Below are 22,381 nucleotides of genomic sequence, written 5' to 3'. Positions count from 1 at the left end.
CTCAGAAGTGTTCAGGGTTGGCTTCCGCTGGGAGGAGGCGGCCAGCAAGGAGTGCCAGCTCTCTCAGTCCATTTGATAACATTAACAGCAAGAGTGCTTTATTCATTCTTCCTGAGAGTGTTCCCGAGTACTCTGTGCCAGGCACTAGGCTCTAGAGGGAGTTAGCACAGAGGCAGGCCAGCATTCTTGAGTGCTCGGGCTGTGCTGTAGAGGTTGTCCAGGACGTGGCAAACGTGGTCAGGAGAGGTGTGGGGGCACACTGAGACCCACCCTCATCTCAGCTTCTGCCACAGGTCCCATTGGACAGCACTCACTGCTGTGTGTCGGGCCCTGGTCAGGGCTCTTGTGTGTTCCCATCCAGGTCTTCACCCAACCCTTTCAAGATGGCACCAGCCTCCCCCTGCTTCTATAGATGAGAACACTGAGGCTCTGAAGGGTGAGGTCACCGGCCCAGGGACCACAGCTAGTAACTGAGAGAACTTAGTCTTAGCCTCTCAGAGGGTATGCCTCTGTGGGCATCTCTACCCAGAGATGGAGAGAAGGCGCCCCTCCACCCATCCAGTTGCAGGCTCCTGAAGAGACCAGCACCCGAGCTGTGCAGGCTGCAGCTGTCAGGCTTTCAGACTCAGTGTTGTCTCTCCAGGGGAGGAGGTGAGCTCAGCATGCAGTTTCCACTCCTTTATGACCAACGAGGCTAATTAGTTGGGCCCCTGACAGCCTTCTCCCATGCCCCCCACACACCCAGATAATGAAGTCACTTTCCAAGGAGGCTCCAAATGCCTTGCTCCCGTGGGAGGCATCCCAGAGGTGTTGGGCCTGTCACTTCTCTCCTCCCCATCCTCCAAGGTTTCAGGGGAGTGGCCAGATGCCCCAGCCTTCCCTCCAGATCCCTCGCAGCCAGACTCCCTGCTTCTTCATGCTTGACTCTGTGGAGGCAGACAGGCTCCAACTCTCAGCCCCTTTCCAGCTTTCTTTGTGGCTTCTGAGCACAGAAGTGGCTCTGGTGTTCTCCACCCACACCCTTCCCCCACCTTGGGCAGATCTGTTCTCCTCAGGAAAAGAATAAGGGCATTTTTTTTCCCCCATTGGAATGAGTTTCTCATGTGTGTTTATTAAATTCAGCTCGAGATGAAAGATTTTATCACCTTGTTTAAATGGAGGCAGCTGCTGTGCTCAGAGCTTCTTGCTGCACTTTATGCAAAGTGACTAATGAGCGAGAAGAAATATTTCCTATGCGTACCAATAAGAGACATTTTCAAAAGTTTCAATAGCATCTTTAGCCAATCATCCAACAAATACCTACTGAATGCCTACTATGTGCCAAGCCTTGGAGAGGGAAGGTGAAAAAGACAGGGTCCCTTTCTTCATGGAGCAGCCGAAACTGGGATGTAATTATAGCAGTGATCAGTACCTCAAAGAGCCCACACTTCCCCCACTCACATCAGGTGGCATCCATGGGCCTTTACAGGCTATTCTTAACCATCAGGCTGTAGGGACCCCATGGTTTTGGGAATAGGTCATCCCAATGAGAAGAGTGCTCTAGAATCAACTGTGGAGCTCAAAGAATGATCTCTGGGATTCTCTGAGCTCCAGAGATCCTGAGTGGGGAGGTCCAGGTAGAAGTCGGTCAAGTGTATCCTGGAAAAATTGGCTTGGTGATGGGAGTGCTCAGAGAGCATTGCTCGAGTACGTTTCATCCCGTGCATTGTCCTAACACTTTTGGACAAGGTAGGAGTGAGGGTGTTGTGTGAGACAGAAGATCCTTAGTTGAGCATCTCATCCCTTGCGTGGCTTCACGAAACAGTTCAGAGTCAAAACCCACCAGAGTTGGGAAGAAGAAATTGTATTCAGTCCAAGCTTTGATGGGAAGGAAGAATGAAAAGTGGAGGTGCTCTGCTGGCAGTGTCAGCCTCTGACCTTTTGTCAAATTCTGTAGAGCTGGAAGCAGTGACCATTTTACTTCTCTTGGTTGCTTATAGTAAATGCATCTTACTTCCTCCAACTTCCTAAAATATTTAAGTGAATAAAAACATAAAAAAACAAAAAGTGTTCTTTTCCAGTGAGAAGGAATCCCTTCCTTTCTAAGCATCTCATAGTTTCTGGATGAGATACAGCCTTGTTCAGCTCACTCCTTCCTTTATCTCCTGTGTCACCAGCACGAGGTTCCTAGGAACTGGCCTCCGTGCTTGACCATGAATGTCTGCAAAAATGCAGCTCTGCTGCGGAGGACTGGTGCCAGCTCCAATTAACCTAGCCATCTGCTTCTTCCAGAAAGCCAGCCAAGTCTGAGGAATTTAGCCATCAGTGACAAGGGGTAGAGAGATCCACACCCTAGTTAAATAGAATTTGCCCAAAAGGCTAAGTCAGGTAATGCTGTACTTAGAGGCATTATTTTGTCTGGTTAAATGCTGAATCTGCTTATTCTAACCATCCATTTGAAGCATGAGAGTCTGAGGGGCTTATTCAAATGCAGAATCTTAGATTCTACCTTGTATATTCTGATTGGGGAGGCCTGGGTAGAGCAGACGTCTGCACTTTTACAAAAGCAGCTCAGGCGGTGGGTGGACCATCTTTAGGTTAGACTATTCCAGCATCACTTTTTCAAGCCTCAGTTCAGTTCAGTCGCTCAGTTGTGTCCGACTCTTTGTGACCCCGTGGACTGCAGCGCACCAGCATTCCCTGTCCATCACCAGCTCCCAGAGCTTGCTTAAACTCATGTCCATTGAGTTGGTGATGCCATCCAACCATCTCATCCTTCGTTGTTCCCTTTGCCTCCCATCTTCCATCTTTCCCAGCATCAGGGTCTTTTCCAGTGAGGCAATTCTTCCCATCATGTGGCCAGAGTATTACAGTTTCAGCTTCAGCATCAGTCCTTCCAGTGAATATTCAGGACTGATTTCCTTTAGGATAGACCGGTTTGATTTCCTTATAATCCAAAGGACTCTCAAGAGTCTTCTCCAACACTACAGTTCAAAGGCATCAATTCTTAAGCACTCAGCTTTCTTTATAGTTCAACTCTCACATCCATACATGACTACTGGAAAAACCACAGCTTTGACTAGATGGACCTTTGTTGGCAAAGTAATGTCTCTGCTTTTTAATATGCTTTCTAGGTTGGTCATAGCTTTTCTTCCAAGGAGTAAGCGTCTTTTAATTTCATGGCTGCAGTCACCATCTGCAGTGATTTTGGAGCTTCCCAAAATAAAGTCTGTTGCTGTTTCCATTGTTTCCCCCATCTATTTGCCATGAAGTGATGGGACCAGATGCCATGATCTTAGTTTTCTGACTGTTGAGTTTTAACTCTACTTTTTCTCTCCTTTCACTCTCATGAAGAGGCTCTTTAGTTCTTCGCTTCCTCCCGTAAGTGTGGTGTCATCTACGTATCTGAGGTTATTGATATTTCTCCCAGCAATCTTGATTCCAGCTTGTGCTTCATCCAGTCCATCATTTCTCCTGATGTACTCTGCATATAAGTTAAATAAGCAGGGTGACAATATACAGCCTTGACATACTCCTTTTCCTATTTTGAACCAGTCTGTTGTTCCATGTCCAGTTCTAACTATTGCTTCCTGACCTGCATACAGATTTCTCAAGAGGCAGGTCAGGTGGTCTGGTATCCCCATCTCTTTCAGAATTTTTCCACAGTTTGTTGTGGTCCACATAGTCAAAGGCTTTGGCACAGTCAATAAAGCAGAAATAGATGTTTTTCTGGAACTGTCTTGCTTTTTCAATGATCCAACAGATGTCGGCAGTTTGATCTCTGGTTCCTCTGCCTTTTCTAAATCCAGCTTGAACATCTGGAAGTTCACGGTCACGTACTGTTGAAGCCTGACTTGGAGAATTTTGAGCATTCCTTTGCTAGCATGTGAGATAAATGCAATTCTGCAGTAGTTCGAGCATTCTTTGGCATTGCCTTTCTTTGGGATTGGAATGAAAACTGACCTTCTGCAGTCCTGTGGCCATTGCTGAGTTTTCCAAATATGCTGGCATATTGAGTGCAGCACTTTCACAGCATCCTCTTTTAAGATTTGAAATAGCTCTACTGGGATTCCATCACCTCCACTAGCTTTGTTAGTAGTGATGCTTCCTAAGGCCCACTTGACTTCTCACTCAAGGATGTCTGGTTCTAGGTGAGTAATCACATTATCGTGGTTATCTGGGTCATGAAGATCTTTTTTGTATAGTTCTTCCATGTATTCCTGCCATCTCTTCTTAATATCTTCTGCTTCTTTTAGGTCCATACCATTTCTGCCCTTTATTGTGCTCATCTTCACATGAAATATTCCCTTGGTATCTCTAATTTTCTTGAAGAGATCTCTAGTCTTTCCCATTCTATTGTTTTCCTCTGTTTCTTTGCATTGATCCCTGAGGAAGGCTTTCTTATCTCTCCTTGCTATTCTTTGGAACTCTGCATTCAAATGGGTTTATCTTTCTTTTTCTCCTTTGCCTTTTGCTTCTTTTCTTTTCACAAATGCTTGTAAGGACTCTTCAGACAACCATTTTGCCTTTTTGCATTTCTTATTTCTTGGAGATGGTCTTGATCACTGCCTCCTGTACAATGTCACGAACCTCCGTCCATAGTTCATCAGGCACTCTATTAGAGCTAATCCGTTGAATCTATTTCTGACTTCCACTGTGTAATCATAAGGGATTTGATTAAGTCATACTGGAATGGTCTAGTGGTTTTCCCTACTTTCTTCAATTTAAGTCTGAATGTGGCAATAAGGAGTTCATGATCTGAGCCACAGTCAGCTCCCAGTCTTGTTTTAGCTGGCTGTATAGAGCTTCTCCATCTTTGGCTGCAAAGAATATAATCAATCTGATTTCAGTGTTGACCATCTGGTGATGTCCATGTGTAAAGTCTCCTCTTGTGTTGTTGGAAGAGGGTGTGTGCTATGACCAGTGTGTTCTTTTGGCAGAACTCTGTTAGCCTTTGCCCTGTTTCATTCTGTAATCCCAAGGCCAAATTTGCCTGTTATTCTTGACTTCCTACTTTTGCATTCCAATCCCCTATAATGAAAAGGAATCTTTTTTGGGTGTTAGTTCTAGAAGGTATTGTTGGTCTTCATAGAACAGTTCAACTTCAGCTTCTTCAGCATTACTGGTCGGGGCATAGACTTGAACTACTGTGATATTGAATGGTTTGCCTTGGGAACGAACAGAGATCATTCTGTTGTTTTTGAGATCACATCCAAGTACTGCCTTTTGGACTCTTGTTGACTATGATGGCTACTCCATTTCCTCTCAGGGACTCTTGCCCACAGAAGTAGATATGATGGTCATCTGAGTTAAATTCGCCCATTCCAGTCCATTTTAGTTAGCTGATTCCTAAAATGTCGATGTTCACTCTTGCCATCTCCTGTTTGACTACTTCCAAATTGCCTTGATCCATGGACCTAACATTCTAGGTTCCTATGCAATATTGCTCTTTACAGCATCGGACTTTACTTCCATCACCAGTCACATTCACAACTGGGTATTGTTTTTGCTTTGGCTCCGTCTCTTTATTCTTTCTGGAGTTAGTTTTCCACTGATCTCCAGTAGCATATTGGGCACCTACTGACCTGGGGAGTTCATCCTTCAGTGTCCTATCTTTTTGCCTTTTCATTACTGTTTCAGGCCTCAGTTGAGCTCATATAAAAATTGTTCTCTATTCTTTTCTCATTCTAGGAGCAAACCCGGATGTTGGAAATGGGGATAACTGGCCCAGAAGGCCATGTACTGAGCAGACCAGAGGAGGTAATTTTCAGGAGCATGGGGGGTTGAGGGGGGAGGGAGAGAAGTAGGAGCAATGGAGGCTCTATTTTATTTTTTAGCAGCGTCTTCCAGGAGACTCCTGTTATCACAGCAGCCTGGTTTAAGGCCTACTGCCCGTTTTATTTTAATTTTTTTAAAACTTTATTTTATATTGGAGTATAGCTGATTAACAACATTGTGATAGTATCAGATGGCAGGAAAGGGACTCAGCCATACATGTACATGTATCCATTCTGCCCCAAACTCCCCCGAGTCCATGCTGCCATGCAACATTGAGTGGAGTTCCCTGTGCTGTATGGTAGGACCGTGTTAGCCATTTTAAATGTCCTGCTGCCCATTTTATATTGTAATGTTTGCATCTAGCTCCCCCTCCCTCAGCACACACACATAAGGTGTGTGAACAAACTTTTTTGAAAGGTACTGGGACTCTGTGAAGTCCCAGCACCTGCACAATATCAGCCATATTGATAGTGGGCTGAGTGGGTTTTTCATAGGCATGATACCTGTTGATTTGTATATGGTGATAAGGACATCCAGGTACACGTTTCCCACATGTAAGATGCATGCTGATTAGCATCACTGCTTAAAAGCGGAAGAGTGAATGAATGGTTACTAGTGGCTGATGGACATGTCTGGGCTGTCAGCAACTTCAGTGGCTGGCACAGGCCCAGAGCTGGGAACTGGCTGCCCGTATGCCTGAGAGCACATTGGCTTTCAGAGACTAGCCTGGCACCTGGAGGGAATTCCAGGCCCTCTGTGTCAGTGAAGTGAACCCTTTCCTGTTCTATCATTCCAAGCCCGGCATCCTGCAACAGGTCGGAGATGGATAAAGAAATAGTGGTACATATATACAATGGAATATTACTCAGTCATTAAAAAAGAAGGAATTTGAGTGAGTTCTAGTGAGGTGGATGACTCTAGAGCCTGTTCTACAGAGTGAAGTAAGTCAGAAAGAGAAAGACAAATATCATATATTAATCACATATTACTATGCAGGTTCTAGAAAAATGGTATTGATGAACCTATTTTCAGGGAAGGAATGGAGATGCAGAGGTAGAGAACGAACTTGTGGACACGGCGGGAAGGAGAGGGTGGGGCAAATGGAAAACGTAGCATCGACGTATGCACACCATCGTGTGTAAAGTAGATAGCTGGGGAGAAGTTGCTGTATAACACTGGGAGCCCAGCCTGGCATTCTGCGATGGCCTTGAGGGGTGGGATGGGGGGAGGAGAAGGAGGGGATATATATATAGTTATGGCTGATTCACGTTGTACAGCAGAAAGGCACACAACATTATAAAGCAATTTTATTTCAATTAAAAAAATTTTTTAAGACAGATAGGAGAAGGTACCACAACCAAAAATCACAATATTCCTATTGTTCATCTCTGTTAGGATCTTTTTAGAGAAAGAAAATGTAGCACACATAGAGAAAAGTATTCCTGACCTAAAGGTGCAATGGATTTTCCCAAACTGAACACACACAGTCACACAACTACCACCCAGCTGGAGAAACAGAACATTATCAGCACCCTAGAAACTCCATGTTTTTAATGCTGTTTTTGTTGTCGGTTGAAATAATGTGTAATTTTGTGATCAAGGCTTTGGTCAAAGTGTTCCTGAAAAGTCTGTCTCCTGCATACCAAGTCCCTTCTCTGGGGTACTTGCTTGTAGCTAGTGTTACGCTCATTGCATGTAACAGAGATAAATGTTGTCCTTTCCCCAGTCTGAGTACTGGCTATTACTCTTATGTAAAGAAGCTCAAGAGAGATAAAACCATTGGTCATCATGCTCAAAGGACTGGAAAACACCCAGTGTGAGCAGGCCAGGGTGATCAGCAGTTTGTGCAGCTTTTCTTAAATGCTGGTCACTGTGGAGAGGTGCTGGCAAGACAGAGTCCTACAGCAGCAGCCAGGGGATTTCTGAGCAAAGTCTATTTTTGTTCCTTGGTTTGTTTTTCCAACCCCCCCCTCCCCATCCCACCGTTCCTCCCTGTTCCTGTCTCCTTTTTAGTAAAAAGCCTCTCAGCCACAGATCTCCACAACCCTGGAAGCCCTTGTGGGTGAAGCTGGAGGGTGATGTAACCTTCCAAAGATAGTCGTGTTGTCAAGGTGCTGAAAACCCTGCAGTGCTCGGGGTGGCGGGGGTGGGTGGGGAGCGAATGAGATCAAAAAGGCTGGGGCCGTGGTCATGGGGGACCTGGAGTGGTCAGCATAGGCATGAAGAAGGAGGCCTAGGCATGTGAGGAGCATCCGCTCTTGAGTTCGGAGCACACCTGGAGAGCATCTTGAGTGATGCTGTTCAGAGAGCTGAAGCCAAAGCTCAGAGATAGCTCCTGTGATGTCTGGATGCTTTAGGAAGGTGGCCACAGTCACTTGTGCTCTGGGCTCTGGGATCTTGATCTTGCCACATGGAACAGAAAGCAGCCTGGAGGAGGCTAGCTGGACCAGCCAAGTGCTTAGAGTCGGTTTGCTAAGCCGCACCCACCAAGGGCAGTGACTGGTTTGCATTATAAAAACATTAGGCATCTATCTGCAAGCTATTTTGATATTTTAAAAAGTGTTGGGCTGCATGGCTAACCAGAGTTTCATATTTATCCAAAAAGAAACTGTTGCCGATTGAAAGGGAGAATGCCAGCATGTCTGCCTTGGGCTGAATTGGACTAATTCAGGTTTTCGCAGTAACGCAGGCTCTCTCCCTCTGGTCAGAAGCTGTCATCAGCCATACAGCCAAATAGCCAGTCTTCAGGGAACACTTGCCTTGTTCCAGGATTGGGCTCATTGCCTTACAAGGATGAACTATTTTAGTCCTCTCAGTAGCTCTGTATGTCAGGTCCTATTATTATCCCCACTTCACAGAGGAGGAAACTGAGCCTTTGGGAGGTTGTGTAACATTCCTGAAGTTACCCAGCTTCTAAATGGCAGACTCAGGACTTGGACCCAACTCATGAGAAGAGGCCAAGCTCTAAGGTCCTGCTTTGTTAATAGAACAGGGGAAGATTCATTATTTCGTACTTATTACAGTCAATTGTGTTGGTTGGCATGTTCAGAACATGACTTATACATTAGGGTGGGCTGGAGGAGATCAGTAATAAAAGAAATCTTGGAGTTGAGAAGCCTGGGGATGATTAGTATAAGAAACACCTGCAAGAACTGACCCATTGCTGACCATCCAGGAAAGGGTTTAATACCTAGTAGCCTTCACTGGCAGAGAAGGCGATGGCACCCCACTCCAGTACTCTTGCCTGGAAAATCCCATGGACGGAGGAGCCTGGTAGGCTGCAGTCCATGGGGTCGCTACGAGTCGGACAGGACTGAGCGACTTCACTTTCACTTTTCACTTTCATGCATTGGAGAAGGAAATGGCAACCACTCCAGTGTTCTTGCCTGCAGAATCCCAGGGATGGCGGAGCCTGGTGGGCTGCCGTCTTTGGGGTCGCACAGAGTCGGACATGACTGAAGTGACTTAGCAGCAGCAGCAGCAGCCGCCTTCACTGGGGGCTTCCCAGGTGGTGCTGGTGGTAAAGAACCCACCTGCCAATGCAGGAGATGTAAGAGATGTGGGTTTGATCCCTGGGTCGAGAAGATCCCCTGGAGGAGGGCATGGCAACCCACTCCAGTATTCTTGCCTGGAGAGAATTCCTTGGACAGAGGAGCCCGGCAGGCTACAATCCATAGGGTTGCAAAGAATTGGACATGACTGAAGCAGCTTAGCATGCACACAGGCAGCCTTCACCGGTTATTTATACATACTGCTGTTGGGGTTATGTTTTGCCCAGGGATTCTGTCCTGGGCAGATTGGGGAGCAAAGGCTTCCATTATGTGTGGCCCTTGTGATAATCACAGGGAGAGGAGAGAAGAGGCTACTCTGGCCAGGCACTGCTCTCACCTAACAATCCCTTACTTACACACCCTCCTGATCTCCACTTCCCAGGAGAGGGGTGGGGTCTGAGATGCCCGGTGAAGGGAGAGTTGGAAGCCACAGATCTGAGGTTTGGATCCAGGGTGTGGAGCTCCAGGTCCTCAAGGCTTGTAACCTCTGTTTGGCACTGCATTCTCAGTCTGTGGAGGCCGGGGGTGGTGCTTGGAGACAGTCCTGTTCCTTTGGCCCAGGGATTGTTTCTTGCAGCTGGAAGCTGAGGCTGTGTTCCGCGCCATCACCATTGCTAGCCAAACCAACTGTCCTCTCTACATCACGAAGGTCATGAGCAAGAGTGCAGCCGACCTCATCTCGCAAGCCAGGAAAAAAGGTGATTTGGGCTCCAGAGATCTCAGAACCTCTAAAGAGCTGTGTGACTCCTTCCTCCCAGCTGTCCTGTATCAGCAGTGCCTGTTTGGCTCATCGCCCTGCTCTCTGGGAAGCCCCTCATCCTTGTTAGTCTGTTGGATCCTTTCTGCATCCTGTGTGGATGGCAGGATCTCTGGGTTTCTTCTACTTGGCAGATGAGTAAACTGAGGCTCAGGAAGGGTAAGTGGTCTGCCCAAGATGATACAGCTTGAATCTGTTCTTTGGAGAGTTGGTACATCTTTTTTCTCCCCGTGATCTTTCACTGTCAGTTCATATTATCTGAACTTTATAAATGGACATATTGGTCAGGATTATATCGAGTGCAGCAGTCAGAATCCCAGCCAAACGGACTTAAACAATTTTTGGCTGAAGGTGTTTTAGCCGTGGCTGGATCAAGGGATTTAAACAATACTATTATGGCTCTTTCATTCTTACACCTTTCTGGACTCTGCCTTCTTCTCTTTTGGCTTTATCTTCAGTATGAACAGTGATAAGAATTAATGCTAAAAGCTGCTGTTGTCCTCCACAGTTGGTGGGGGCATGATGAAGGAGTGGAGAATGTCTTTTCCAACAGCTCAAGCCAAAGTCCCCAGAAAGACTGCCATTGCCTTGGCTTGGGGCGTGGGTTCATCTCTGAACCGGTATCTGCTCCTGAGATGGTGTAATTGGCCAGGGTTGAGGGGAGGAAGTGCAGGGGTTCCCACCCCCTGAGCCATGCAGGTCAGCACAGGTTATTTCAGAGCAGGCGTTGAATGGGTCTGCATAGGATATCCAGCTACGGTATGGCTGTCGTGACCCCAAGCTCTGTAATCAAGACCTTCTGATGTCTGCTTCCTTCCTCCATGGCTGCTAACTTCGCTTCCTGTGCTCACCTTGTGCCAAGCTCAAGTTTATCTTCATTTCAAAGCCTGGTTTCTTGCTCCCTGTTGTCCTCGGTGGCACCATAATGGGCCCACTAGTGAACAGAGTGAGTTGAGACCTAGGGGCCATAGGGGTTTGTGTTTAGTTGCAAGGGAGGATTTCCTAGGCCCGGCTATACGATCATGCCCACGTGTGCCGGTCGGGAGACCCACGATGAGAGTCGATGAGTGACTAATTTCCCAAACTCAGAACTGGCCTGTGAAACTCCACACGTGAGTGTCTGAGGGGGATAAAAATAGTCCCAGCTGACTGGCGGCTGAGTGTGTGGCTGCCCGGCCTTCCGGCAGAGGAGACCCTTTTCTTCTGGGAGGGGAAGCTTCCTAATTGCCCTGACAGCCTTTCTAGCTACCTGATTCTGGGTCACCGCCTGCCTTACCCTGCTCACAGGAAGCCTGCTGGTTCTCTCTTGGCTTCTAAGTGTCTCCATATGATACGGCGTGGCTGCTCCGCTGGGTATGAGTCATCGGGACAGAACCAGGAGAGCAGGAGAGCAGTCCAGTGCTCCTTACCCAGCCTTCAAAAAGGGAAAAAAAGGAAAAAGGAGAAGGGATCCCTGGTAGTGGGGACTACTGTGCTTCCAATGCAGGGGGAATAAGTTCTATCCCTGGTTGGGGAACTAAGATCCCACCTGCCATGGAGCCAAAAAAAGAAAGGAAAAGAAAAGTTCACGGAGGACACCCCTACACCTCTCCCCCTGGCCATCTACCATCCTCACCCTCTTGTGCCTTCTGCTGGTGGCTACATCCAGCCTGGGACCCATTCTTGGATGACCTGGGGGCTTCAAAGACAGGGTGTTTCAATTGTATGCTGAGTCTTGTTTTAAATTTCATGTAGAAAAATTTTCCACCCTTAGCCTTTTGAATCATGACTCTAGCAAGGAGAATTAGTACAGCTTGGTCTCTAAGGTGGAAGGAAGGCATCACTTTAGTGATGAAAGACTGGCTGCTGAGATTGAAGCCAATAAACATGTCGTGAACTGTCATCCTCAGGGAAAGTCAGGAGCATTCAGAGCGAGAAGACAGAGTATGGTGGGATTCATTCTTCCCTCTGGACCAGAGAAGTTTAAGTCCTAGGGTATTTAATCCCCAAGTGCTCTGTGGCATGTCTGCCTGGCTGCTCAGAATCAACATTAGGAATTTCAGTTTAGTGAGGGCCAACGCTATGCCTTGCACTGAGAGAACTACTATTGTCATGTAGAACTCACGAAGGACCCTGAGAATTTGGCATTTGTTGTCGCCATTTTTCCAGTGAGGAAATTGAAGCCCATCTCGTCCAGAATCTCCCAGCTGGGAGAGGTAGACTCCAAAGCCAGTTGTAGTAAATTACAATCTTCCGTCTAAAGACAGTCCAAAGGGAGAGGCGTCCACATTTAAGTTTTTATTTCTCATAATTGTATTTGAGTGCTTGCTTTTCATTTCTTCATTTCTTTGTTGCTTTAGTTCAGTAAATATTTTTGGAGAGCCCTTGAAATTCTCATTGGTCCTGTGTGGATCCTTCTCACTACCATCCCAAGGAGCAGGACTATCTTGTAGGAATCATTGCTGTTGCTTCCTTATTTTGCACGTGGCAGACAATGCAAGTCAATCATGAGTGTTCTCTAGTGAGACCAGAGCATATTTAGAATTCTTCCCAATACAGGCAACCAAAACCGTTTGATTGGAGCTGAAGCAAGGCAAAACCTGTAGTCTTGGCCATAGAGCCTTCTTAGATGTCCATCTTGTGGGGAACCTGACTGTGGAAGACGGAGGACCAAACTTAAAGAAGCTGAGGGCTGTACCAGCATCTTTAGCCCAAGAATCTGGCACAAAGACACTTGGTACCAACCCACCCTCTATGAGATGGCATTTGCCTTCTGTATTACCATCCCTTCTTTAAGAAGCTCAGCTTAGGTCAGTATGTGTTCCAATATCCTTCCTCCTGTCTTCCGGTTTGGGCATTTCAGCCCCACATTTCCAAAAACAGGGTCCTAGAAGCCAGCCTCATCTTTGCTGTGTCCCAGCTTGTTGGGTGTCTTTGAGCAAATTCCCTTGTTGCCATAGGTTAAGGAGTAACAAACATGATGGAAAAAGATCATGAGGCCTGTCATCCATGGGAATGGGTTTTACTTGGTGGAGCCAAAGCGTGTCCATGCAGCAGCAGAATCTAGCAGTTCCCAGTGATGTGGGCACATATGGGGCTTTGGACTCTACAGTGGAAAGGAGTATGAGGCGTAAAGAAATCACTTTTCCATAGTATCTCCCAAGTGCCAGACACTCTGTGTATGCCAAACCCTTCATTTTCACAAAGCTGGGGAGTAGACATTGTCTTATGTCATCAATTCCAGGACCGATTTATTCCACATTTTCACATTTCTGAAATGGGGATGAATCTTATAGTTAATGTATATATTTTTTCTTTTGCTTCAAATTTTAATTTACCTGAAAATTTGAAAAGAAATGCTGCATCTTGTGGGGCTTCCCAGGTGGCTCAATGGTAAAGAATCTGCCTGCCAATGCAGGAGACATGGGTTCAATTCCTGGGTCAGAAAGATTTCCCTGGAGAAGGAAATGGCAGTCCATTCCAGTTTTCTTGCCTGGAAAATCCCATTGACAGAGGGGCCTGGTGGGCTACAGTCCATGGGGTCACCAAGAGTCGGACACGACTGAGCCATTGAGCATGAATGCATGCTGCATCTTGCAACTAGTGGCTTCTACCAAATACAAAATTGTTCCCATTTAGAAGATAGAAAAGCAAAGGCTTAGAAAAGCTGGGAATGTGCACTTGAACCCCGCCTGCCTGACTTCAGAGCAACATCTTTGAGAATGCTGAGTAGGGGCCATGATTATCTAAGCCTGTCCCAGGGCAGCACATACATTATGCAGACCTATTGCCTCTCACCCTCCCCTTCCAGGAAACGTGGTCTTTGGTGAGCCCATCACTGCCAGCCTGGGCACGGATGGGACCCATTACTGGAGCAAGAACTGGGCCAAGGCGGCTGCGTTTGTGACATCCCCACCTCTGAGTCCTGACCCGACCACTCCAGACTACATCAACTCCTTGCTGGCCAGGTTGGTGCAAAATGACAAGGAGTGGGTGTTGCGTGGAGACGTCTTGGGGCCAATGGAATGAGGACCAGGGCCACCCATCCATCAGCTAGACTAGAGTCTGCCTTGAGAAAAGCAAATCAGGAATTCCCCTGCAGTGCTGAGCACAGACAATGGGCTCTCCACCATTGTATTTTAAAAGATACTCCAGTAAAAGGTACTTTAGTAATGGTAACATTGTATGCCAAGCACTAGGGTGAGATTACATATGTGATCTCATTGTTCCTTACAACAAACATCACCCTGAGTGAGGAACTATCAGCACTGTTTTACAGATTGAGGAATTGAAGGTCCAGGAGACAAAAACTCACTTCCCTAGTTTTAACAGCTGGTCATGAGGACCACAGAACCAAAATTATAGGGAGACTCGTTTGCTGCTGCCCGCTATGGATAAGTCCCATCACTTGTCTGGGTCCCTTTTTTACTGTTACATAAGAAATGATCTAATCCACTCCCCATTTTCCAGATGGGGTAACTGAGTCTCAGGGAGTAGAAAAAATCACCTAAGTTCACAGTTGGCAAGAGGGAGGGGAAGGATTCCAAACTCAATGCACAGCACTCCACATCCTTACCCTAGACCCTTGTTTCTGGGCCCCTGGGGAGCCTCTAGTCTCCTTGTTCACGTGGATCTCTTTCCTCGGCCAGTGGAGACCTGCAGCTCTCCGGGAGTGCCCACTGCACCTTCAGCACTGCCCAGAAAGCCATCGGGAAGGACAACTTCACCGCCATTCCCGAGGGCACCAACGGTGTGGAGGAGCGCATGTCTGTCATCTGGGACAAGGCTGTGGTGAGGATGGAGGTCCCAGGAGGGCAGCTGAGGCCAGATCAGAATGTCCTGCTCCTTGCTCCTCTTCACCCCTGGGGGCGCTGGGTGTGCAGATGAGGCCTCATACCTGCCCAGGTATCTCTGGAACCAGGTGGTCCGTGAATGTCCGTTCTAGAGTGATGAGTCCCGAGGGCTGGGTTCTGAGGAGGCCTCCTAGATTGTGAAGGACTACGAATCAGGTGGTGCTAGTGGTAAAGAATACACCTGTCAACGCAGGAGACGTAAGAGATGTGGGTTCGATCCCTGGGTTGGGAAGATCCCCTGGAGAACAGCCTGGCAACCCACTCCAGTACTCTCACCTGGAGAATCCCATGGACAGAGGAGCCTGGCGAGCTACAGTCCATAGGGTCGCAAAGAGTCAGAGAGGACTGAAGCAACTTAGCATCCATGCACATGAACCAGAAACACACCCTTCATCTGATGGTGTGAATAAAGATTGGCTATAATCCTTTGACATGATAGGCGAGGGGTCTATGACCAAGACTCAAGTCAGTTGCTCACCAAGGACGCCCTGCACTGGGCTGTGTGGTCATCCAGACTGTACAGGTAATTGTCAGAGTCTTCTGGCAAAGTGGTGTGCTTTTACTTTCCTTGTTCACATCACAGAAGCTGACAAAAAACATAGCCATGCAAATGAAGTCACTTCCTAAGATGTGACTAACCTTTATAAAACTCATTATTAAGTTGATCACTTCCCTCTGTTTTATTTAAAACATCCTAGACACTCATTTCAGAGCCAAATAAAATACACATCTGCACCATGTAATCCAAGTTTCCTTTTTTTTCCCCCTCTTGGTTCTCAGGAAGGTCAAAACTAGATTTTAAACTAAATTCTTATTTCCTTACCCAAGATTTTTGTTTTGAAAAGGGGCAAAGTATAAATATTTTCGTCTCTTCTCATATAAACTTAGGTTTTTTCATCTTCTCTTACATTGTTATGTATTTATGAGTGTCTGTGTATATATATTTATTTTGGCACAATCTGGAACTGCTAAAAGGTAATACATATCTTAAAATTACTCACATGATACCTGCTGAATAAAGAACACTTGGAAACCACAGAAAAGTTCACACATAAAACAAAAATCACTCAGAATTCCACAACCCAGGGATAATCATTGTTTTCATTTGGGCAAGATTCCTCCATATTTATTGGGTGCCTATGCAAATAGAAATATCTAAAATATGGGCTCACAGTTACATTTGCTTTTACTTTGAAATCTCTATAATCCCTTTTGGAGTTAGAAGGGATAAATAAGTAAGTAAATGTATGTACATATCTGGAAAAAACATGCATACTTCCAGAGCAGTAAATTCCATCCTAAGCCATGCAGCCATGCGTTTGTCCATTTTGTCTGGGTGATCCTGACAGCCCAGAGCTAGAGCTGATTCTGTAGCTCACTGGGTGGACTTCTGTGCTCACTACTTCTGAAGCCCCTCTTTGTATTTCTGGGCCTAAGCCTACCCAGTGAGCTACAGAATCACTGGAAGGACTGATGTTGAAGCTGAAACTCTTAATACTTTGGCCACCTGATATGAAGAGCTGACTCATTTGAAAAGACCCTGATGCTGGGAAAGATTGAGGGCAGGAGGAGAAGGGAATGACAGAACATGAGATGGTTAGATGGCATCACTGACTCAAGGGACACGAGTTTGAGTAAACTCTGGGAATTGGTGATGGACAGGGAGCCCTGGCTTGCTGCAGTCCTTGGGGTCGCAAAGAGTCGGACACGACTGAGTGACTAAACTGAACTGAACTGTGGTCACCCTGCCCTGAACTCAGAAGCCCTGGAGGGACCATTTTGTGTGTGTGTATTTTTACAGGCCATGGGGAAAATGGATGAAAACCAGTTTGTGGCCGTGACAAGCACAAATGCTGCCAAGATTTTCAATCTGTATCCTCGCAAGGGAAGAATATCCGTGGGCTCTGACAGTGACCTGGTGATCTGGGATCCAGATGCTGTCAAGATCGTCTCTGCCAAGAACCACCAGTCGGTACGGCCTGAGTGGGTGGGCATGGAGCAGAGTGGGGAACATGGGTGGGGAACAGGGACAGGAGAGATGTGAGTTTGTGGTGAGCCAGGGTAATCGGGCGAGGATGTGTTGCAATAACCAATCATCCTGAATTCCCAGGGATATAAAACCTCAGCAGTTTATTTCTCACTTCTGCTTTGCAAAATGAGTGGGCAGAGAAGAGGGCTCTGCCCATTACAGTCACTCAGGGCAGGGGCCTGTTAAAGGCACCCTCTCTACCTGCGCTATATGACCTCTGAGCCCGGGGGCTGGGACGTGGCCCTGAAAGCTTTCCCAGGACGTCACTTCCTCTCCCCCAGCACTGGCCAAAGCCAGGCCTATGGGCATATCTCACTCCAGGAGGGCCAGCAGTGCAACGATACCTGGTGCCCAGAAGGAGAAAGCACAAGAAAAAATCAGTCAACAGCTCTGATAACTTCCTCATGAGGAATTTCATGTGAAAGATAGTAGTTAAAGCCTAGTACCCTTTTGGCTCAGTGGATAAGACTCCTCTTGCAATGCAGAAGATGTGGGTTTGATCCCTGGGTCGGGAAGACTCCCCTGGAGAAGGAAATGGCAACCCACTCCAGTATTCTTGCCTGGAGAATCCCATGGACAGAGGAGCCTGGTGGGCTACAGTCCATGGAGTCACAAGAGACAGATGTGACATACCACGACCACCTGACAGATCGGGGCATAAAAATGTTTGTTAGGAAAATGTGTTTTCAAGCACTTATGTTTTTGGCACTGTGTTTTTAATTTGTTGAATTTTTGTAACACTCTTGTCCAGGTGGCGCTCTTATTATCCCCACTTTTTAGATAAGGAAGGAGAGATGCAGAGAGATTAAATAATGCAGCAAGTAAATGTGAAGCTAGGGTTCAAACTCAGATAATTTGACTCCAAACCGATATCCTTAACCACTTTGCAACACTGCCTTGCTCTTACTGAATAAATGAGGAAGGTAGGGGAAAAGCCCATTTTGGGTGGTAGTGGCCATTGCTTAAACATTGTGTCAAATCACATTATTGAATTTTGAGCTAGCAGAGACATAAGGGTTGTATAACCCATCCACCCAGTACAAGACAGCATATACACCATTGCTGCCAGTTACTCACCTTGTCTTTGAACACTGCCAGTGACAAAAATTTTCTTCCATGTGAGGACCCTACAAAAGATGGGATGCTTCTCTTCACCAGGAAGCCCACTCTTAGCAAGCATCTGTCTCCCGAGGTCTCTGCCCACTGAAAGGTTGCAGACAGTTTGTAAGCTGTTCCCAGCTTACCTGTTGAATCAGTTCCTAGGGATGCTAAAGGCGGGATCCCAAGCCCAGGAGAACTGTGTTTCTCTTTCTCTCCCCACTGTACCCATAACCAAGGCTTCGCCCCTCACCCCTGTCTCTAGGCTGCAGAGTACAACATCTTTGAAGGCATGGAGCTGCGTGGGGCTCCTCTGGTGGTCATCTGCCAGGGCAAGATCATGCTGGAAGATGGCAACCTGCACGTGACCCAGGGGGCTGGCCGCTTCATCCCCTGCAGCCCCTTCTCGGACTATGTCTACAAGCGCATTAAAGCCCGGAGGAAGGTGAGAAGCAGGTGGAGCCCAGAGGTGGGGGAAAAGGGCTCTGTGACCCATTCAGCACACGTGTAGGAACCACTAGATGGGGAGGGGTCTGTGTGCTCTGCTGCTGGTAAGTCGCGTCAGTCGTGTCCGACTCTGTGGGACCCCAAAGACGGCAGCCCACCAGGCTTCCCGTCCGTGGGATTCTCCAGGCAAGAACACTGGAATGGGTTGCCATTTCCTTCTCCAATGTATGAAAGTGAAAAGTGAAAGTGAAGTCGCTCAGTCATGTCCGACTCTTAGCAACCCCATGGACTGCAGCCTACCAGGCCCTGCCATCCATGGGATTTTCCTGGCAAGAGTACTGGAGTGGGGTGCCATCACCTTCTCCGCTGTGTGCTCTAGATCCTCCCAAAGAGATTCACAGCAAAGGTCTCTTCCCAAAGGACAATTGCACAGATTTAATGGCCTGAAATCCATTTTATAAAAGGGGGTTTCAAAAACTTTCTTAGCTAAAGAAAGCTTTTTTCCAACAATTTCTCATCTTTAGAGTGCTTTTTCTCAAAGTAGTGTTGAAATATTTTAATAATTCAAAATAATTCTGTATATATTTTTAAGAAATAATTTACTCTTTAAGGCTTACAACAAGAACCAGCAGACCACGCCCACCGCTCCGTGTCTTGTATCCCATCTTGTATCTACCTGGTTCGAACCATCCATCGGGGCAAATGTTTATAACTCTTTTAGCAAGTTCTGTAGTTCAAATAAAATCTTACTTATGCCCCTGATTTCACAGATAAATAGTAGGTGGACACACACACAATAAGTAGGCAGATACATTCACGTGTACATGTTTATGTATATGTCTACCTGCCCCCCTACCTCCCTACACATTACAGACAGGGTAGCTCTGGCTGATGGAGGGATGAGGCTCAGAACTCTGTTCGGCTCCCTCTCCTATCCCTGCACCATCCTCTAGGTCTCCTCCCTGTAGGGAAGCCTTAGGGCTCTGGGATTGTGAAATTTGAGCCCTAGTCCTGACGACCTTGCCTTATAAAAGGGATAAAGTCATCTGTGCACACAGTTTGGTTTGGGGGCGGGGGGAAGATGGTGTGGGGGGAGGAGGCAGGGGGTGCACTTTGTCAATCAGTGTGGGCCAGGCTGGACCCAAACTCACTTCCATGCCTGGACCCATGCAGGGGTCTTCAACTACCTGCAGAGCACATGGCCTGGGAAACTGGCTCTGAGAGGGAGGTTGGGTGTTGCTTTTGGTTCACAGCTTGTGACAGTGTGAACAAAGCAGGACAGGACAGGGATGCCAGAATGCAGTTATAACCAAGGCCTCAGCTGGACCGGTCTTGAAAGGGATCTGGGCCTTATAATCACTCTCTCTGCTTCCTCACCCTCCCACCCCAGCCCCAGGCAGAGGGTGAGGCTTTGGGCCAAGTGGCTCTCTTCATTTGAGGGCAGTTCTTGGGTGCGAGTCCAGTGAGACCTTCCTGTTGCCAGCACCCCCAGCAGCTGGCAGAACGTGGGGTGGGGCCTGGGGATAGGAAGTGAGTGCCTTCGTGATATCATTAGAGAGAAGCTCCCAGAAACTCGGTATGTCAGTGTCCCGCCTGACTCCTAGACGCCAGTGAGTACAGTAAGTGGTCATCTAGCCTTGTGTGGACGTTTGCAGCACCAGGGGCCTCCCCATCTCATGGGGCATCTGGCCAGCCTTGTCTATGAGAACCAATTTCTTTTTTTCCTGTTTTTGTTTTTACATGTAATGTTTTATTGGAAGGTGAACTGATAATCCAACCAGTTATAAAAGCAAAAGCAGAAGATTCTAGAATTATGATGGAGATATAAGCAAATATTGAAATAAATTAATCAGAATTCTGAGGATCCAGCTACTTTTGTGCAGATAGCCCAGTATGATCTTAGTTGTCCAGTTATTGAGCTCAGATTTGGGGAGTTCCTTCTAGTTTCAGACCCAGAGTTACTGAGGCAGTCACTGAGTAGAAGCCACAGAGAATCCATTTTGTCCAGAGCCCCACGGATGGCAGCAGCCTTATCCGTAGCCTCCATAGGAGCCTGCTGGGCTCAAGTCTGCCTCCCTGAAGCTCACTTCTGCTCCAGGCACCTGCAGAAAATGAGCTGAACCCACCTCTGAGCATCTCTGTGTTCCCAAAGTCATCTGCCCTTCATTCTAAATATCCCTGCAGCCTTCCGCTATTCATTAATGATAGTGCTCTAAGTCCCCTTCCCATCCTTCTCTATGAGTGGTCGTTTTGAAGGTAGGTAACATGGAGTAGAATTCTACAGTCCATTTCTGGCCTAACAGAAAAGAGAAAGACACTCAGAAATCCTATATGTCAGCTTTGTATCTCCATGAATGTGACTTTGCCTCTGGACCCCAAGAAATGTTGATGAAAATCAGTTATTGGTCGAGGTTTTGAAGGAGTCCAGATGTAGTCATCCTCTTACCTGAATCCTGAGCGTCTGCAGATTTGATGAGCTTTGTCTCTGCACCTGTGCCTGAGTCACTGCTGGAGGAGAGGGGCGGCTCTGTGTGACTTCCTGGGAGTCTTACAATGGGCCGTCCTGTGCTGTCAGGCTCTCTGGTGGCCTGTCCTCGTTGCCTCGCCTCTGGCCAATGATAAGAAATAGGTGAAGGTTGCATGCTGGCTGTTATGCTGCCTTGGGTGGTCTTGCAGTGTTTGCATAATAGACTGTGAGTGCCTTTGAGGGAGGCACTCTGTTTCCTGTGAAACCATGAGCCCTCGTCACACCATGCCTGGCACAGAGCCTGCAGTTGGGTGGTGTTGCTGGTGGGCTCCACGGTCCCAGGGCAAGCGCACAGCCACAGCCAGAGGCCAGTGGGTCAGACCCCGTAAGCTGCTGCTTCTGATCTGTGCTGAGGAGCATGAGGATGAAGCCCCCACGGGGACACATCCCTGCCAGCAAGGACCTCGTCTCAAACTGCTACCCTTCCCACCCAGTCTGCTCTGCCACCCAGGTGGTTCTTCTATTCATTAATGTTCGCACTGTCGGTTTCCTCTGCTGAGAACTCTGCCATCGGTCCGCCACTCTGCCTCCCCAGCCTCCTCCCTTTAAGGTCCCACACAAGCACCTTTGAACCTTTAGCTAGAACCTTTAGCTAGAAGCGGCCTTCACCCGCCACCTCCATGGTCTCTATCACAACACCCACTTTGTTTTATACTGCTTCTCTTTTCCTTAAAATAACCTTTTAATTTTTCCCGTTTCACTGAGATATCATTGACATGCAGCACAAACATAAGTTTGAGGTGTACAGCATAATGATTTGACTTACGTGGAATGATTCACACAATAAGTTTAGTGAACACCATCATCTCATAGATACAAAGGAATAGAAAAAACATTTTCCTCTCTTAGGATTTACATTCTTAACAACTTTCATTTTTAATGGACAGCAGTGTTAAATACCTTTATCATGTTGTACACTGCATCCCTAGTATTGAAAAATAATATGATTATTTTCTAGCTCTCACTACACACATTTGATTCACTGCCTCATCTGTGCTACCTGGTACAGACCCTTGGCTGTTGAGAGACTAAAGGGTGCCTTCTCTCTCTGCTGCAGATGGCGGACCTGCACGCTGTGCCAAGGGGCATGTACGATGGGCGGTGTTCGACCTGACCACTACGCCCAAGGCGAGCACCCCCGCCGGCTCCACCCGGGGCTCTCCCACGCGGCCCAACCCGCCGGTGAGGAACCTGCATCAGTCTGGATTTAGCCTGTCAGGTGAGTCGGGACAAGCTGATGGTTTGCTGAGCCAAAGAGAAGTCCTGGCGGGAAAGGAAGCCAAGGTTCAGCTAGATGGAACATCAGGATTGAAAGATGACCAGTTCTGCTTAGAGATCACACCTGCTGGGGGCGGGGCGAGGGCGGGGCGAGGGCGGGGCCGG

At 47.4% G+C, this 22,381-nt stretch overlaps 1 protein-coding gene across 1 annotated transcript in view; it reads left to right on the top strand.

Annotated features, from left to right (window-relative positions):
- DPYSL3 (dihydropyrimidinase like 3) overlaps positions 1–22,381 on the top strand; it is a 117,535-nt gene that overhangs the window by 90,831 nt on the left and 4,323 nt on the right. The window contains 8 exon segments of the mRNA XM_070374570.1: positions 5,671–5,739; positions 9,886–10,006; positions 13,856–14,012; positions 14,694–14,835; positions 16,699–16,869; positions 18,290–18,469; positions 22,056–22,095; positions 22,098–22,217. Coding sequence (XP_070230671.1) covers positions 5,671–5,739; positions 9,886–10,006; positions 13,856–14,012; positions 14,694–14,835; positions 16,699–16,869; positions 18,290–18,469; positions 22,056–22,095; positions 22,098–22,217 — 1,000 coding nt within the window.

The sequence above is a fragment of the Bos mutus genome, chromosome 7 (genome assembly GCF_027580195.1).
Source record: "Bos mutus isolate GX-2022 chromosome 7, NWIPB_WYAK_1.1, whole genome shotgun sequence".
In the NCBI taxonomy this organism is placed as follows: Eukaryota; Metazoa; Chordata; class Mammalia; order Artiodactyla; family Bovidae; genus Bos; species Bos mutus.
This window is presented reverse-complemented; position numbering and strand designations above follow the sequence as displayed.